Raw genomic sequence first — 19,654 nt, forward strand, 5'->3', positions numbered from 1 at the left:
AAAAAAAAAAAAAAACAAACATTTTTTCAAAGTCAGTTAATTTTCAGGGTAGTAATGAAAAAGTTCCTGGAATGTAAATTTCCCAGAGAAGTCCGTTGAAGGGAACTAATAGTGTAAGTGACATTTGCAGCAGACAGCAGCAAATTTTAGGAAATATTTTAAGGAGTTACAGTAAAACATTCAAAAAGATGGGTTTCCACTTTTCAAAAGGGACTTCATTTATCAGCTTCATTATATCAGTAACTGTTTTCTTTACAGTCAAACTGAATGACAAGACGTCTACCTGTTTCACTTGTGGGACGTACAGCAATTGGTTCAGCCAGATCTGTTTTCCCAGATCTTGTGACCCATGCAACCTAAAGGAAAAAAAATAATTAAAAATCAAATAAAACACGTTTGAGGAAAACTTCCTTTCATAGTCAGGTGCAGACTAAGGGGTTGGGTTTTCTTGTACTAAGATTAAAATAATGTTTTGAAGTGTACCTCAGGGGCAAAATCAGCAATATGAGTCTTCTCTTTCTCTAGCGCAGCTTGGGATACAAACATGGGGAAGTAACAGTTTTCCACGCCAAGTTTCTTGATCTCTGCATCAAAGAAGTTCTTGATAGATTCCCAAATAGCATAAGCCCAAGGACGAAGCACGTAGCAGCCACTCACATCATAGTATTCTATCATCTCTGATTTTGTGATCACCTTTCAAAAGAGTTAGATACTGATGTTTCAATTTCATACAGAAAAAACACTTGATAATTCAAGCCTATAGCATGCAACTCCTATTTAAAAATATTTGTGCTCAAAATTTAGCAAAGATACGTGATGAGATCGCTTTTGTTACCTATACAAGAAAGTTACGCAGGAACATTAAGTTCTATAATAGATCTGAATACTGTAAGAACTCAGCAAAAATTGAATTTCATGAATCCAAGGTAAGAGTCAGTAGCTACTTTCCATGAACCAACAAACTGCTTTTGCAAGAACTTTCTCTAGCTCACATCAGAAGATTTTTATTCCTTTGGGCTTATGCAAAAATTGTAGTAGAAGCAAGAAATAATTTATAACACTGATATATATTTACAATCTTTAAGTAACCTAGTCATCTCTTTTCTGCCCTTGTGTGACAACAAACTCCTTCAGTATCAACAGATCGTAACTTTTGTCATACATCATCTTGAGATGAAATAAAACTTCCAAGCCTGTGAAATTCCTATCACTTCACTGAAGTTGTGTGCACTTAATGAAAGAGGAATTTACACACGCACACAAATTATGAGAACACACACACACTCATACTTTTTACAGCCTACTTTAATTTATTCAGCTCTTCAATCTAGGCACTTCATTATTTGAGACTATGATAACAACATAAGAGCAAGTACTTCAATGTGCATTTGAAAAAACAGAAATACAATATAATATATAAATCAATATCCGCTTCGTCTTTATAAGAGAGTGAAATAATTCTTTAATTAAAACTGGTGTGCACTTACCTGAGAGAACCAGTCTGCAAGATTTTCTTCTTTCTTAGCTTCTAGACCCAGCCTATGGTATTAGAAAAGAACCAGATTTGTGCCATTGAGCATTTAGCAATGAAATTTATCTTAATCTTTCTTTTTTTCCACCCCTTTGGTTGGGGTGGAGGGACAGGGAACAGAATATTTTAGTTTTATTTCATAATACCAACTTTTCTTCCCTCCCCCCACCCCCCCCTTTTTAATTTTTTTTTTTCCTCCTGACAGCTCAATATGAATTGGCTGGTATGAATTGCTAGCAGCTCCTCACTGAGACAATGAGTACTTTTAAAAACAGCTTGGTTTCTTTTCCAGTGTTTGTACCCTTCTAATTCTCACCCAGCGTTTTATCAAGGAACCTCATAACAAAACAAAAAAACAAAAAACAAACAAACAAAAAAAAAAAGCACCACCAATAAGAACATAAGACTAACCAGACATACACACAAGCTGTTTTACCATGTATTTTTAAAAATTTCTTACCCAGCCTATGGCTGTGGTTTCAATAAACAGATGCAACTTGAGCTATCCAATTAAACATATCAGACACTGTAAGATAAAAAACTGACTCTCTAAAAAATAAAATAAAAAATAAAGATAACTAGTAAATCTCCAAGATCCTAAAGAAGGCTAAAGCCCTTCAATTTTAACCAGATTCAAATGACAATAGACAAAAGTAAAGCTTCCATATATCTGTAAGCAGAGATGTTTAAGGGTGAAAAATACCTTTCTCCAGAATAATTTTTATACAAAATAACCACACCTCTAACATGTAATCTATATATCTGAAACAGGAAACAAATAGTGTTGCATAATATTTGTTGTGAAAAGATCTCTACACTTTCAGCACGTGGGCAGGAGAAGGGATGCACCGCAGTCATCGCTGGAGAGTTCCATGTGCAATAGGAGAGTGCCAAGCTCTGGGTTGGGCTTACACACTTCTCATGGTACTCACAGTACATATTTTGGAAACCTTGGTAAAATAAAACGAACGCAAGGCTTCACCCCCCCCCCCCCACACACACTGAGCAAAATATAGCAGAAGCTATTTATTATTTTTGCAGAAGCAAATAATGAAACACAGCAAGTTCCCAATGACAGCTGAGCCACAACAGAAGACTGTGTATATTGCCTTATGATTTCTACAGACTAAGCAGGAATTCTCCTCACTAGGATGATGAGGTGCAACAGGCACTAAAGCTTCAGTCACTTGCTTTTGCTTGATCCCAAATATAAAAATTAATAATGACTTCGTAATTGTTCATGCTTTCAAGTGAAACAAGAAAGCTGTAAATATCTGAAAATCTGAATAGAGGTAAACAGTTCTGGTTCTTAGCAAATAGATTTAAGGTCGTGTCTTTACCTGGTTTGTTTCTTAGGGCCTTGACCTTCTCCTGATCCACTTGAGGAGAGATCACTACCACTCTGTCCTTGCAAAGGCTCTTTTTTCGGTCCATCGTTTTGCTTCTGTTGCTTACTCTGCTTTTCTGACTTGTTCTCTTTCTCTTTCTTCTTCTTGTCTTTGTCATCAGCACCACTAGCAGAAACTGGTTTATAGTCAACTCCTGCAACAGACTTATACTGGGCCTTCAACTGAAGAAGTTCCTTAACAGCTGCATCTATCTTTTCCTTGAAGGACAAAAAAAAAATAAATTCATACAGAAACCACAGAAGTAAATGCTTTATCAAAAAAGCAAAACAGATCTATGTTTGGCATTACGGACGGACATCCACAGTGTTGGGGGAAAGCCTCTGCAAAAGCTGATACTCAAATGTTTTAACATTTTAAGGACTATATCTGACAGGAACAATTTAAAAAGCACATTTCAGATCTCTGAATTCAAACGCTGCCTATTCTGAATGCACATTTCTAATTCCTATAATCACACTGATTTGAAATAGATTTTCAAATTTAAATACCCATATAAAATTTAATATTACAGTATTTTATTTTTATACCTTTTCTGCTTTTTCTGCTTTCAATTTCCTAACTTCATCTCCTTGAAGAGCTACTTTGTTAAATAGCGCTTTAGCTTCAGGTGTGTCAGGACCACTCTGTGCTGTATTTGATGCTTGGGGCAAAGCACCTTGAGCTGCTGGCGGATGTCCGGGCTTGTAGTCCTGTCCAGTCTTTTCCTTATAGTCAGCTTTTAGAGAAAGAAGGAGTTTTACTGCTTCATCTATTTCATCCTATAGGGAGGATAAATAGCAAGATGTACTAGTGAGAACTAAAGACTGAACCAACAAGAAACATTGATTTTTAAGCTAAGAAAATAAAATTTCCATCTAGCAATCAACAGAGGGCTTCACAGTTAAGGAAAGACTCAAGTAATAGCACAACGTTGCCCCTAAGCAGCAGAAGTGTTTTTAAGCACTATCACGTTGTATGAGAATGCTTCCCCTGCCCCACCAGGCCAGCTACAATCAATAATTGCAGCAGAATCTACACTGAAAAACACAACACACTGTTTTAGAAAATGACTTTAAAAAAATCTACAAGACAAAGGGATTCTACAGCATAGAAATATAGAGAGGAAAACAGCAGCAGCTCCTGAAAACACATAGGTTTGTCTCCTGCTCCTTTCCACAGCTCTCACTGAATGTGCTAAGTTTTGATAAATCTCGCTATTGTTGCAGCACGCTAGATACTTTTATCTTCATCTGTTACAAACACAGCAAGAAGTAAAACATATTAAAACTTTCTGCAGGATTGACATCTGTCATGCTTGTCTATTCATCTAGATGTCAGAGATAAGTTTGACTTTTTATATCTGTAAAATTTAGAATGAAGTTTAGAATGAAGTCTTTCTCAACTTCATTCTAAATTTTCTAATGAAAATTTAAAAATTTAAAAATTTAGAATGAAGTTGAGAAAGTATTCAGTATCAGAGTGAACTTGTGACATTACCAGACCATGCAAGTTTGATAGCTAAGCTCTGACCAGGATATAAGGGAGTTTATTACACCATTTGATCATTACTTGGTGAAATATTTCCCCCCGGCGGCAAAATGTGGTAAGAATTGCAACTGATTACTCTGTATTTACTGTTGTACCTTGGAAGCTTTCTCTGCTTTCAGTCTGCGTACCACTTCACCTTGTTCAGCTACATTATCATAAAGTGCTTTGCCATCCACTAAACTACAGGATCCCAAGTTACTGCAGCATACAGAAGATGGAAGTGTAGCAGAAGACACACAAGGAGAAGGTGTAGGTGGATTTCCAGGCTTGTACTCTTGACCTGTCTTTTGTTTATATTCTGCTTTTAAATTGAGAAGAACTTTCACAGCCTCATCTACTTGTTCCTGAAGCAAGAAAGGAAAAAAAGCAGTTGCAGATGAAGACAGAAACAACATAGATGCAACACAATAGCTAAGATAACATAACCTTTACTAGAGCGGGCACTAACGTAGCTGTTGTAATACAACTTCTAGAGGTAACATGTTAGTAGCAGGTGTCATTACCAAGACCTGCACTAAAACTTTTTAGCCAGAATACCTATGAGCTGAGTCATATAGGATTTAAACAGGCAGTATATATGTGAAGGCTGATTTCAGTGCAAAGAAAGCTCCCAATTTAAGCAGCTTAGTTCCATGCAGTTAGAGCAGTGCATAGCTCTGTGCACAGGAGAATGGGAGCAAGTTCTCAGACTCTGAACGAAGAATGGGTTCCCTTGACACTATCAAATTACCACCAGATTCATAATTGCCATTCTAGCCTTCAACTTACAGACCTTTTTTTTAAGTTACGGTCTATATTCTCCTTCACTTAGCTTGTACCATTAATAAACAAAGACAAAAAAAGTGTTTATTTTTTTTTCAGGCTCTCCATGCACTACCACAGAACTTGTTAAGTCAACCATATCAGCTTAAGAGAATTCAAGAAAGCATTTTATGCAATTTTAAAGTATTTGCTTAGATTTTGTTCCCCAAGTTTCACAAAACCTGTGATTAGGTTTTAATCTAAACTGAAAATACTGTTCCACTCAGAAGTATTCACTGCTATTACACCTTTGAAGCTTTCTCTGATTTAAGTTTGCGGACCACTTCGCCTTGTTCAGCTACTTTGCTGTACAGAGATTTGCTGTCTACTGGACATGGGGGTGGAAGAGTAGAAACAGGAGAAGACTGAGCAGGGTCAAAGACCACAGGTGGGCTTCCAGGTTTGTACTCCTGGCCTGTCTGTTGTTTATATTCTGCCTTAAGGGATAAAAGGACGTCCACGGCAGCACCTATCTGATCCTGAAAGAAAGAAAAGGGTAGAAAAAGGGAGACACAAAGATGCAGAGACATGAGACTTTGAAGTACATATTAAACGTTTTTATGAAAAGACCTGCAGATTATGTACACCTATTCTGTTTTCTTAAGTATGCGGTAGTTGTTTCATCTATTATTCTCCTAATGCAACAAAGTATCTGAAGTCAAGGAAACCTCTTTATCTATCCTGTATAAATTTATAACAACAAAGTTTACATCTCCCCATTGATTAAGATTTTACGGTGCCACCAAGACACTATTATGAACAGTATTTATCCACCAGGCACAAAGTATATTACTTCCTCTCTTTTTTTTTGCTTTGCATTAGAAAGAATGAACAAAGCTACTAGTAGCTATGTTTCTTATGCTCAGATCCAGCCAAAAAGATGTCTTGAAGATATCTGTTGTATTTGAATCTTTACTTTTCCTTTTTAAAAGAATCTTTAAATAGCAACAAATCAATCCTATGAAGTCACATAATTTGACTATATTTAGTAAAATTAATAAATAAAAAAACTGCAGGACATTTTTACCCCAAGGACCAGATTCAGATAATCAACTCATGCATTGGCATAAATGCTTCAGAAGTAAGAAATGTTTGTTAATATCCATAAAAATGCAAGCAAATTCCTAGCATTTTGTCATATTTCTAGCTAAAAGATGAATATTGGAAAACGCAAGTCTTGATCGAACACAGCTCAGTGCAAATTATGATCAGCGTGAAAGCATTGAATCAACCCATTCACCTCCACAGGCAGAGGACAATGGGCTATGCAAACCCCCAAAACCCAAACAAAATAATAATTTAATCAGCCACCTTAGGTGCTTTCTCAGCTTTCAGTTTTCGGACAACTTCTCCTTGCTCTGCTACTTTATCATACAGAGCTTTACTGTCCAGGGTACCAGAGGTCTGAAGCTTTGAAGACACACACTGTTCATTCACAGACATTGGAGGACTTCCAGGCTTGTACTCCTGGCCTGTCTTCTCTTTATATTCTGCTTTCAAGGCCAGCAACTGTTTCACAGCTTTATCAATATCTTCCTTTGCTGCCTTCTTAGCTTTCAAGTCACGAACTACATCACCCTGTGCAGACACCCTGTTGTAAATAACCAGATGGTCTTCAGATGCAGTACAGGTTGGAGTAGAGGTACCACCAGCAAGTGGAGCAGACTTTCCTTTTACTGCTGAACTAGCCTTTAAAAAAAGAAAAAAAAAGCCAAATATTCAGCATGACCACCTTGTACAGTAATACATTTTACAGCACTTTTTAAAAACACAAATTTACCTCTTTCTTTGCACTTTCAGCCTTGGCCTTCTCTTTTGACCCAGATGTTGGCATTTCCTTAGTATGTCCATCAGGAATGTAAATCAAAATGCATGGGGCTTCTTTACAGCTGTAAGGACTATAGGAAGATTTATAAAAAACAAGAAATACAAGATAACACATAAAACATTTATTGCAACAAATGTTCTGCTCTTCAAGTCTCTCTTTCACAACTCCGTATTTGCCTTTGTATACAGTTGTAGTTATTCAAATTTATGTAGCTGGGGATCTGTATTGATCCCTGTTACAAACAGCAAGTTCTCTTTATATAATAATGCTATGCTGAACAGCAGTGTAATTTTAGATGTTTGATAATTCTGTAAAGAACTGTTACAAAGAATATTTGCGCACACTAATTGGGCAAATGACTGTTTTAATCTGTAACATTGTTCCTTAATTTATATTCTTAGAATCAGAACAAGGAAACCTGATCTCTACCAAATCCAAGCTAGTTGAGGTGCACCAGAAAGTGCCACACGCTTGCCTTAAACAGTTGAAGACACAGGAACATAGACAAAAACCATGATAGTCCACAAAAATAACCCACAGAAAAGTGGTAAAGAGGAAGATATCTGCAGCATTGGTGAAATATTGGCAACATTACTGTTGACATGACGTGTAAACATCTTAAAACACAGCAAATTAAAGCAAATTCTGTGATGTCTGCTTGGCCTGTTCTTAAGTAGCTTACCTCACTGGCTCATATGGTTGATCACAAATAAAGAATCCTCTTCTCTGAAGTTGTATTATGTCCCCTTTTTTTAAATCCCTAAGGCAAGGATCGCCTAACATCAGTTCTTCTTGCTGTAAGAGTTAAAATAAATCAGTCCAAACCTAACAGGGCACAAGAAACAGTAAGAAAAATGGTAGAGCTGTTGAAGGATAGTGCTAATTTTTCTAAGTGTTGAAATGTCAGTTAATTCCAGAGGCAGCAGAACAAGTACTCGCAAGAAGATGCCACATTATAAGAATGCAACGTGACAAAAAAAAATTAAACTATTGGTACCAGGTGTAAGAGCCAGGTAATGCATGAGTATACAAAATTACAATTAAAATCACATTACTACATTTCAATTCATGTTATGAGAAGCTGAATGGAAAACATACAAACAAGATACATACCCTTTGCTTGTTTGACAAATTAAGTTTATCAAGGTTTTAAAAACTGTCAAAAGACAGTAACAAGAAATAGCAATGGCAAAAAAAAAAAAAAAAAGCTTAAAGCTTTGTAAAATATAAAGGGGAAAAATATCTTACCTTGCTATTTTGGTTGATATATTGCTTGAAATCCTCATCTTTACCTAGAACTGGCTTAGTGATTAGATGTTCATAATTAACACATACAGTTGGGATGAGTGGTGCACGTGGAGTGTCTGCTAACCAAGTGATCTTAGTGGTTTTTTTGAAGTCCTTATTCTCTAAGTTTAACTTGGTATCAATGGACAGAATTTTTCCATTTGAATTTCTACAGAAAAACAGAAATGATGAGAGCAAAACCTAAATGATTTGTTCTCATTTGATACCACAGTACATCAACAGATCCATTAAAAAAAAAATTGTTCAGAGTTCAATCTTTAAGCGTAGGAAATGGAAAAGTGTAGTCACTGCTGTTGAAATTCTTCTTTACTTCTGATTTTTTTAAATATCACAGGACACTTCGGAACATGAGAAAAATCTCTAAATCTCTACCTATTTGTTTTACATTCTCTGTACCAACTCACTCAATTCTGCCACTGTCTCAACATAACTATTTCCAAAATATTATGACATTAACGGTTTCCTTCCCTCACCCCAAAAGTTCTGCAACTTACATTTTGATTGTGTTAATTTTTTAGTATGCTAAAGTATGTATTTCTACAGAATAAAAATTGTTAAAATTCAAAGGTGGTTTGTTTTGTTTTTTTGTCTGACAAAGCTGTTTCACAGTGGAACACCACCAACAAATACAGAACACTGAATAAGGGAGACATGCAGTAGGACCGACTGGTGATTTCAGACCTGGATCTATAGTAAAATATGCTCTATGCCAAACATCCAGCTTTGAAATATATTTCAAAGTAATATATACATGGACACCCACTGAAACTGTTAAAAGATACTTACTACAAATATCAACAAAAAGTTGAAAAACAAGTTAATTTCATCTCCCAATATTTTTACCTGTTTAATTTAGTGATGATAATATTGCCCCAATTTATGAATGTAACCACCTCTCCCTCTGTCAGGGTCTCTGCATCTGCACCCTCGATCAGCACTCTGGAGCCATACCACACAGGTTTCAACCCAACATCGGCATTCTGTGAAAAATGGTGTTTATTTCAAAGGAGAGGCAATTACACAAACTGGCTAAATTTAATGCAGTGCTCAAACACTACTTTCCTTATGACAGAATATAGATGAAGATAAAAGACTTAAAATAACAGTAACAGAAAGCAACAGTATTCCTCTATACATATTTCTCAATTTTCTAGTTCGTAAGAGCTGCATATGTTCCTCTGACAGTACATTCAAAAATTATATCTCTAACAATAAGTCCATCACAACTGATAGCACACCCTATTTCCTTCAAGTCCATACATTTTCAAGATCTTACATGTAAAGACTAACTAACTTTTAATCAAATTCGCATCTTGTTATGCAAGTTCGCTTCAAAACAAGTTTCTTAACTCTCAGCTTCACTTTTTTACAAATAATATGGAATTAAATATGCAGCTTCTCTCAGCTGGATAGATTCTTAAATATAGTAATATTACTGTATTGCTTAGAACAATAAAAATACTCAGCTTTATAGCATTTTTTTTTTTTGCATTTTGTTTGTTTGGTTTTGATTTAATTTTATTTTTCTTTAAATGCAAACAGATGGGAGCTCAGAATTGTTCAACTGATCAGGAGTTTGAAATTTGTTTCTTCTGGTCAGTGCTTATTTCATTACATACTGGAGGCATCATTCTTAATAGCAATATTTTAGCATGTAGTCTTGTATCTTACCAAACTTCTTTTTGACTCTAAGAGTCACAATTCTCACTCGCATCTACTCAAAACCTGTTTCCCTGTGAATCCACCACAGGGAAAAGGGCAAACTAGAGGCTGATCTTTAAGTTACAAGAAATTGCCACAGATGTATTCAGAGCAACAAAGTGAAGAAGAAAAAAAAAAGATAACTTGAAAAACATTTACTTGCTTCTCGGTTAAGTTTGATATCTAAGGGATGCTTTCAGAGAAGCTGAAGCACAACTTGAGATGTCATGCTCAAAGTAAAGCATCTTTCCTAACTGTAGTGGAAAAAAAATATGTACCAGCAACACAGGCCCCTTTTTGAGGGAAATTACTCTGAATTGATTACTGAGAGTTTCAAATCAGTAAGAACTGAACTGTTGCTGGTAACTATTTGCTATCTGAATTTAAAAGCCACATCCAAAAAATCCAAATAATGGTAGGATTAACAGTTTAATATTTCACTTTTCTACTTAAGTCTAACTTTATATAGTATTTAAAAGAAATCTTTCCCTTCATCCTTCTCATCTTGCATTCTTCATTCATGGATAAGCATTACCTACTGTATTGTAACCATAAAGCTTGAATTAAACTTTATATTTAAACTTCTCTGTCAAAGCTTGAATTAAACAATAATAAAAAATGTCTTAGCCTCACTCCATGTTTGTAATATCTCACCTCTTCTCAAAACTCCCTTTTGTCATGACTTTATCTATATGCTTTTGTAAATATATACACTGCAGTTTCCTATATCATTCTCTTAAATGAACAAACACGTTCAGTAATTGCTGACTTTCTGACAATTTTATGAAAAAAGCACACCTTAGTTTTATCTCCCATGGTCCAAACAAGTTAAAATGAGGGACTCTCCTTGCTGACTGCTCTAAGCCAATGTACTTCCAACCTTACTGATCTGCAATACAAGAATAGTAAGAGCAAAGCGAGAACCTTTGGATGTTTAGCCACTTCTTTCATCTCCTCTTGAGCTTCAGGAACATTTACTGGGACCACTGCATCTTTCAGTAAAGCAGTGTACCGAGGAGCTACTGGGTCTATAACCTACAGAAAACAAATGAGGGGGATCATGAATATATGCCATTGACAGAGAAATAAGATGTTGTATAAAACAATAAAAAAGGAATATTAATTGGTATTCTTTATGTTACTGCATTTTTTTTTAATGTATGCCCTAATGTTACTTTGATCCAAATTTATAAAAGATAAAAAGTGAGAGAACAGTGATAATACAAAGAGTTTCCCTTCTTTAATTTTTACTTTGAGTAAAAACTGTGCACTGGGTACTGCCATCAGAAGTAAGCAAATTTATGAGCTGATACCTCATCGGGAAGATAGTAAGAAGTACTTTGATAGTTTTACCGGTATTAAATCTGGACCACTTTCTTTCTAGGTAGCTGAATTTAAAGCAGTAATTTATTGGCGCAGTTTTCTCTTTTGTCCAGCAGCACAAAACCTGATCCCATACTAATTTTTCAGGTGAGTACTCCAGGAATCAGGGACAGACTTAGCTACAGAAGAAGCACCAATTAAGAGTAAAATTTTAATACAGCAGCATTAGATACTATAATAAGGCAACATCATAATATTGGCTTCATCAGGATTTCTACAACTTGAGCCTGGCAAGAAAAACATACCACCAAAACTTCTCCCTATATTTTTATTGTCCATTCTCAAGGTTGGCCCAAGCAGTTTTCCACGGTGTTTCTCATACCTGAAATACTGGTTTGACTAACTTTTCCTAGGAACTTAAAAATGTAATTCAAGTGAAATAGTTCTCTAGGACCAAAAAAGAGATCTACCAGTTTAACTGGAAGCTAACACAAAAGAAAACATCTGCTTTTATTAATATAGTGACTTCCCTCCCACCAGTTTATTCCTGCACAAGTGAAAAACTATGCAGAAAATGTAGGAAAAAATATTTAACATCTAATTACTTGATATAAGCAAGTAAGCTGAAGCCAGACTCCAAGATGTTAGAGACATTTTAAAAAAGGACTTTCGTATGCATTTCATTGTATATGTATTTTGTGATTTAATATCGTAATTTTGATAACTAAACGACTGAATTTTACCATGTTCTTACTAGGCTTTTTTATTTTAATCATAACCAACAATCCTGCCTCAGACTGCAAATATTAAAAATTTTGTAAATGTAAATTTTGTACTGATTAACAAGTAAAATAAGTTCTCACACTAATCAAGTCTTTGAGCTCATAACTACCTGTATGCAAACAATAGCTTGCAAACTGCAGTATGAACAAAAGCAATCTGCACAGACAGATGTGAACGAAACTGACTAATAAATGTGGTGCTGTCTAAGGAGTTAGAGATCAAAGAAAGTCAGTTTAAAAGGTGATTCGAAAAATGAGCCCTGGCAGTCCATTGTGGATTTCCCCCTCAAATTCAATTATTCGTCATGTGTATGCAGCAACAGAAAGAACCAATTCATAAACCTTTGTGTATGTAGAAGACCAAATGCAAAATACATGAATGAATACAAGACGCATGCCAGACAAGCAAAAGCTACTTAAATGAACAGATCTGGGTACTACCTAAGCAAAAACGAGCAGGAATCCCAATGCAAAATAACAGGTGTTTCCACAATCACACAAAATATGCAATCAGCATTCTAATAATTCGCCTTATTATAGTGTCCAAGCATCCGCTGCCAAAAAGCAACTAACCATGTCAAGATGCAGTATTCCTTATTTGACATTCAGTTAGAAACATCAGCAGTGCTGGCTTTATCTACACAGGCAGTATACCCAGCATCTTAGACTTTTGCCACTGAAAGGAAGAGTGGCTAACATGAATCAAATTGAGTAATACATACATTTACTTTAACGGATAAGCCAAACCAAAAATGGGCAGCATTTTAAAGCTAGGAATAATGCATTTTCAGTGGGTTTGTAGAGCTCCTGTTATATACGCAAATGTGACTGTGCTATGAAGCTGCAAAAATGATTGCTTATGCTATGTATGCTTACAGCACTGTAAGCTATATGCTAAGGTAAAAAGCATTGAGTAATACCTTCTTACAGATAGCTCGCAGCTTGAAAGCAGAAAAATGAAATGCAGTTTTCATATCAGCTTTACATATATCATTATATTTTCCCATACTAATAATTAAGGCAAGTAAGTATTGGTTTAGGATAATCGACAGGATTAGTGCTAATTCAGGTTAGAAAGGGGAGGCAAGGGGGACATTCCATTTTCCTGAAAGTGTGCCAAATGATGCAACATATTGCAACTGCTACTTGTGTTGATAAGCACTCCAATGAATGCTAGATTTTCTACATATTCCAGACAGAGGATATCACAAGTAGTTTCAAATTCAAGTAAACGCATACCTTTTTGTTAAAGGACCAAATTTTATCCCACTCCATATTCACAACAGATCGAGAGGAGCCCTGGAAAACAAAAAACATCCATGAATACACAGTCCTTTAAAGACTAAGAACCCTCTACTATTTGCATTCATCAAAACAGTTTAGATTGGCATCTCAAGCTTGCAAAACAAGTAATTTTTTAAACACAAAACCTGTTACAGCACTTTGCAAGGACCTGCTCCTATGTTTTAAAGCAGTATACGTGAAAGCAGCAAGCCTTCAGAAGAAATTTAACAGTCACACAAGTATTTTAACTGAAACTTCATGAAAACTTGTCCTTACCAAGTGAAACTCAAATGATCAGAAAAGAAGGAAATACCCACCTGAGCAGCAATAAACTGTTTTAGACCTTCAACTGTCATGCCTCTTCTCAGGACACCACGCACAGTGGGAAATCTTGGGTCATCCCTAGCAGAAAAATTTTTTATCAATATCACATGTTAAATTCTACCTATTAGTTAGATCATTCAAAAACTTTAGTAATACTGCTGCAAGTGAAAGGCACAGCTTCAATGCACTGTGCTTGTGTGAATTAGATGAGAAGACCTAACTGAAAAGACTAAGCTCTTATCCATAGAAAATGTCTGGTGCAGATTCTCGTCTACTGTGTGTTCCCACAGCCAGGTCACTGTGGGGAAGAACCAAGGAGTCGTCTCTCTACATTTTGACCTAACTGCAGAAGCGTAAACCCACTGCTCATCCTTTCTAGGAAAATACATAAGGTTCCAGGCCACCTAGAGCCCTCTATCTTCTGCAGAAATCCAGTTAACAATCAAAAAAGAATGTAAGAGAAAGAAGCAGGGAACAGAAGGGAGGAAGATTTCTGGCATAGCTCAGGAATGTATCTGATGACTCAGTGTGGAAAATGTGTAAGTTGCAAGAGCTACAGCCCCAAAATAAGCTACCTTATATTTATTTTAGGATACGAACATGCATATACACAGTTACTGTAGCATAGTAAACAGTCATATTGTGCATTCAGAAGCCATTGTAATTAATCTGTTCACAAATTCTGTTTAAATATTTATTCATGCTGCTTTGATACTTAAGCACTGTCCCAAACAGAAAATGCATGCATCAGTCACAAGTATCTTCAACAAAGCTGAACTACAAATGAGTAACATACCATCCATCCACGAGCCCTTCATTGACAAACCATGTAAGCTTTCTCTTGGACAACACAGTGTTGTTGAGGTTTAGCCTGCTGTACTCCCATATATACGGCTTCCTTATGCCCAGTGCCTCAATGATCCAGTAGAATTGTTCATCTCTGTCATGGTATTCAGTTGTTCTAAGTGCATGTGTGACACCTTCAATAGAGTCAACAATGGGGCAGGCAAAGTCGTACGTAGGATAAACCCTTGAAAATTAAGACCTTCGATTGGCAAGGCAGAAGAACAAAACACTTTCCTCATATTTAAACATTTCAAAATAATCATTGTTTATATTTAGATATTAGAAATATTCAGCTTATGATCCTAAATATCTTCAGATATATCTCTGTATATCTTCTTTAGGAGAGCATGTACAAAATAGATAACCCACAAAAGAACAGAGCAACACATTTTTAAAACAAAGAAAGCCATCAGGAAATTAAATTATCATAGCATTAATATTCAAGACTAAAAAAACCCTACATTACTACTGTTTTCAAACAAAGAAATTTCAGAAAGTCAAGAGACTCATTACATATTCTGACTGAAAAATGCTAGCAGGTTCCAATTATTAAGTTTACCATGGAATGGTAAATACCCTGAAAAAAAAAAAAAAAATCACATGCCACACAAGAAGAAATTGAACATACTTGTAGGTACTACCAGTACGCGGGTGAGGTTGGTTTTTACAACGATAAAGAGTTGGATCCCTCATACATCCATTGTTACTATTCATATCTATTTTTGCTCGTAGACAACAAGTTTGTCCATATTCTGTTCCCTTTTTCATTTCTTCCCACATTTGTAGATTCTTATTAACACCTAAAACCAATAAATCATTTTCTAAGTTATTCTGAAGTTGATACAGAAACACACTTTATTACTGCAGTAACAAAAGACAAAGCCACCACCTCCCTTAGACACATTTTACATTTTGAATTTTTTTTTAAGTGGTAATGAATGCACACGTACTCAGATTTACTGCACCTGTCTAAAGGTATAGTTACTTTAGCCCTGTAGCACTAAACATTTGGGGGTACTGTTGGATGAAAATCTCAATGTGGGTCAGCAACGTACACTTGCAGCCCAGAAAGACAACCACATCCTGGCCTTCATCCTGGCCTACTGGTGTGACCAGGTAGGTCGCAGGAGGTGATTCTCCACCTCTACTCTGCTCTTGTGAAACCTGACCTGAAGTACTGTGTTCAGCTCCAGGACACCCAGCACAAGCTAGAGCAGGTGCAGAGGAGAGCCACAAAAAAGATCAGGGGGCTGGAGCACCAGCCATATGAAGGCAGGCTGAGGGAGCTGGTGTTGTTCAGCTTAGAGAAGAAAACGGAGACCTTTGTAAGTGTTTTTTTAATAATTAAAGGGAGCCTATAACAAAGATGGGGAGAGACTCTTTATCAGGGAGTATACTGACAGGATAAGGGGCAATGGCTTTAAATTACAAAAAATGTAGGTTTTGATTGGATAAAAGGAGGAAATCCTTTATTTTGAGAGTGGCGAGACACTGGAACAGGTCGGATGAGGACTTGGGCAACCTGATCTAGTAGGTGGCATACCTGCCCATGGCAGAGGGTTGGAACTAGATGATCTTTAAGGTCCCTTCCAACCCAAGCCTTTCTGTGATTTCCAAGTTTCTAGAAGAACCTTACAGTTATGCAATTAGTTAGCTCATTCAACTTTTCATAAAAATCAAGTTTTGATGCCAAATTAAAAAGATACAAAAGCAAAAAGAAAGCTTAAAACTGCTTACAGTTATTTCTGTGCTTAGATTCCGTTCTTTGCTCACGCTCTGCTTTCATTTGTTCTGCAGGAGTATCATCTACATATGCCTTCCCTTCTTGAATAAGCTGCTCAGCATATTTCATTATTGTTTCAAAGTGATCTGAGGTATATGTAAATTGATCTGGTTTGATATGCAGCATAGCAACATCTTCAAGAATAACCTGTAAAGTGTGAAATTGTATACTGTAATATTCTAGAAAGTTAATTTTCTTAAACCTCTATCCTCTTCATGCCAGACGAGGTCTTTTAATGCTCCATAGTGCTGAAATGCTAATGCATAATAATAATATGACACATATGAAAGGACCAAAAGGCAAGCACTTACTGATTCACAGCCTCTGATTACATGTATGAGATCAGGCAGATAACTTCAAGAAAGAGGTAGGACAAGAAAAGGAGATGAAAATTCAATCTGTAAGAAGTAATTTCTTTAAGTGATATTTATAATGAAGACACGAGTATTACAGGAGTTGCATATCTACATACTGTAAAATACACATTGGAGAAAGGGAAGAAATAAGCTACCAATAAAAGGTATAATAATAAATAAAAGGTTTTTAAGGTAAAGATGATGTAAATTTCTTGCAAGCGTGAGACTTAAATGTAATACCTTTGCCCTAAAAATCTAGTGCAAAAAAAAAAAAAAAGAAGTGCAACAACAGATCTGTATGTCATTTACCTTTGAATTTGCTTAATACAGTGAATGTATTTCCCTGTTCTCTTATCATACCTTTTCAAAGTCTTCCTTCTCTTTTTCTGGATTCGTGTCATCAAACCTCATAATAAGTTTTCCTTTGAAGTTAACTTGGTAGTGCTGATTTAGCAGGGCAGCTTTGGCATGACCGATATGCAGATATCTAAAAATAAAGAAAAATAAATAAACACACTAGCACTATTTTGGTTAGACTTTTTGTTTTTGTATGGGAAGAAGGATGAATGGAAAGCAATACATAAGTTAAACAAAAAAGAATATTTTTTAAAACATGGTACATTTATGAAAACAGATTGTGCTTTTTCTAACATAAATGTACTAGTTAACCATTTAAAGTATCTAAATCAGTAAATTTCAGGGTCATCATGAATATAAAATTAGGACTTGAATTATCTCGTTTTACAGACTAACTTAAATTGACTATTGATGATACTTAGTAGCCACAAGATAATCTGAACCTATTGCATTCAGAAGACTGGAATTTTCTAAAATACAATGAAACCACCATTTTTGTGTGTAAGCTACTGATAATTTAAACCAAATATATAAAAGTCTCTCCCAAAAATTTAAAATATACAAGCCCCTAAAGAACAGCTTTAACTAAAACACCAGAATTAAAACATTAAGTGCTACTAAAGTAATGTGAGAACCATTTATGTTATACACATATATAATTCATGATAGTGACAGTTTATACTGGACTAAAAGAGTAAGATCCACAAGCACAGAAATCACGTGATACTGAGCAGACAGTTTACTGAAGAAGTGTAATAGGAATTTCATAGCTTATCAGTCACTTCTTAAAAGAAGCTGAAAATTAAAAGCTTGACAAAAATTTTGTTTATGAAATTGGCTGTGCATTTTTAAATTCTCTTTCCTGTGTATCTATAGGTAAGAGTAAAATTCTATGTACGTGACACATTTCATAGAATCATAGAATATCCTGAGTTGGAAGGGACCCTTAAGGATCATCAAGTCCAACTCTTGACACCGCACAGGTCTACCCAAAAGTAATTTACATTTGGTAAATAATATCTCTGCTGAATAAAACACTTCTATACTCCTAAGTCATTTCTGGCTACCCCTGCATTAACCATATCAGCAATTAAGATGATATAATAGATGAGATCAACAGATCAAAGAGGCTGGCTGTGAGGCTCATCACATCTCCACTGTTTGGTCTTCACGGGTTTGTTTGTATCTTGGACTACATATAATCTGGATGCCCAGGCCTCTGTTACACATTTAGCCTAAAGCTTCCTAAAGGGATGCTATCCTATACACCTTTCCCTTCTCCAAGTATTTATGCCTCTTACCCGCTTGCTTCAGGAGGAAACCTTACAATGACCTTTCCCATCTCTGCACCAGGAAGTTCAACAAACTTCCCAACATCAGCTTTCTTTTCTGTTGCCTTAAAAAGTAACGGAAACATAATTACATATCACAGTTGATGAACAAACAGATATAAAACCTCAGATACGTGCCTGTGCTCCAACACCATCTTTCAAAACAGACAACAAAGAACTGTCATACTGGACCCCAAAATAATCTCTTAAAAACTTTCACATTACTCTTAGCACATCAAAACCAGATTAATTCTGGAGTTCCAAGTTACTGTGTCTTCAGATTTGATCCAGGACTGAAGAGTCCTCCAAGTTGTTTAATTTACTAGACAGAAGAAAACAGTTGCTAGCTAAGTTTATCTCAGTGTTTTTAACCTGATTAACAAGTTCTATCAATTAAAGACTTTGCAGGTCTATCAGAATGCTTGAAATCATTGTTAGATAAAGGAAACAATATATCTAGAGAGCAGTGCTGGCTCAGAGGTGGCATTTTTACATTATTCCATTTAAGCTTTGAACTACATCACTCAAGCCCTTCCAAATACAAAATCATAAGGGTTTGTTTGTTTGTTTTTAAACAGGAGTTTACAAAATAATAATTTACATTGTAACTAATTCCTTTTAATTCTCTAAGTTAAAAAAAAAAAAAAAAAAGTTCCTTATAGTATATTCATGCGAATAAAGCTACTCTCCTGAGAAGATCTGAGTAAAGCTTACCATTTTGATCTTTGGTGTACTGGAAACCCACTTGGCTCCTACAGACTGAAAAGTTTGTTGTACCTCAAGAAAGCCGTACCATCGCTTTACATGGATGGGAGCTTCATTTTTCTGTAATTGTTCTTGCCAGATGTTATTGTCTGTTAGAAAACAAAATTTTCAAGCTATTAAATTATCAAAATTGAATGATTACCAACAGTAGTTTTTAAGACCAGTAAAAGATTATGATTTTTTAAAATGTACTTGTTCCTTCTTCTGAAAAGACATTTAGCCACAAGGACATAAGTCATTTTAAACCATATTAAATAGGCAAACTCCCTCCAAACCTAAAACATAGTGCATTCATTTTGGATTCAGCATAGCACAAGGTGCAGCAGACTGCACAGCATGCACTTCTCTTTGTATCGCTCACTCCAAAATTAGTAACTTTTTATTTTCAAAACAGAAAT

At 35.6% G+C, this 19,654-nt stretch overlaps 1 protein-coding gene across 4 annotated transcripts in view; it reads right to left on the reverse strand.

Annotated features, from left to right (window-relative positions):
• The window catches only part of EPRS1 (glutamyl-prolyl-tRNA synthetase 1), a 38,118-nt gene that overhangs the window by 9,549 nt on the left and 8,915 nt on the right, over positions 1-19,654 (reverse strand). Inside the window, exons 5-25 of one of the 4 annotated variants that reach the window (XM_027453128.3) lie at positions 19,206-19,345; positions 18,462-18,556; positions 17,164-17,290; positions 16,402-16,594; positions 15,293-15,464; positions 14,615-14,848; positions 13,812-13,896; positions 13,450-13,509; positions 11,030-11,140; positions 9,248-9,384; positions 8,345-8,552; positions 7,779-7,891; positions 7,049-7,166; positions 6,580-6,957; positions 5,517-5,747; positions 4,563-4,811; positions 3,468-3,698; positions 2,872-3,137; positions 1,488-1,539; positions 484-693; positions 284-356 (exon numbers count right to left, since the gene is read on the reverse strand). In XM_027453128.3, the coding sequence (XP_027308929.1) occupies positions 284-356; positions 484-693; positions 1,488-1,539; positions 2,872-3,137; positions 3,468-3,698; positions 4,563-4,811; positions 5,517-5,747; positions 6,580-6,957; positions 7,049-7,166; positions 7,779-7,891; positions 8,345-8,552; positions 9,248-9,384; positions 11,030-11,140; positions 13,450-13,509; positions 13,812-13,896; positions 14,615-14,848; positions 15,293-15,464; positions 16,402-16,594; positions 17,164-17,290; positions 18,462-18,556; positions 19,206-19,345 (3,483 nt within the window). The remainder of the gene's footprint in view (positions 1-283; positions 357-483; positions 694-1,487; positions 1,540-2,871; positions 3,138-3,467; positions 3,699-4,562; positions 4,812-5,516; positions 5,748-6,579; positions 6,958-7,048; positions 7,167-7,778; positions 7,892-8,344; positions 8,553-9,247; positions 9,385-11,029; positions 11,141-13,449; positions 13,510-13,811; positions 13,897-14,614; positions 14,849-15,292; positions 15,465-16,401; positions 16,595-17,163; positions 17,291-18,461; positions 18,557-19,205; positions 19,346-19,654) is intronic. The other 3 variants (XM_027453131.3, XM_072035525.1, XM_027453133.3) reach the window with 3 other exon arrangements.

Source organism: Anas platyrhynchos, chromosome 3 (assembly GCF_047663525.1).
Source record: "Anas platyrhynchos isolate ZD024472 breed Pekin duck chromosome 3, IASCAAS_PekinDuck_T2T, whole genome shotgun sequence".
In the NCBI taxonomy this organism is placed as follows: Eukaryota; Metazoa; Chordata; class Aves; order Anseriformes; family Anatidae; genus Anas; species Anas platyrhynchos.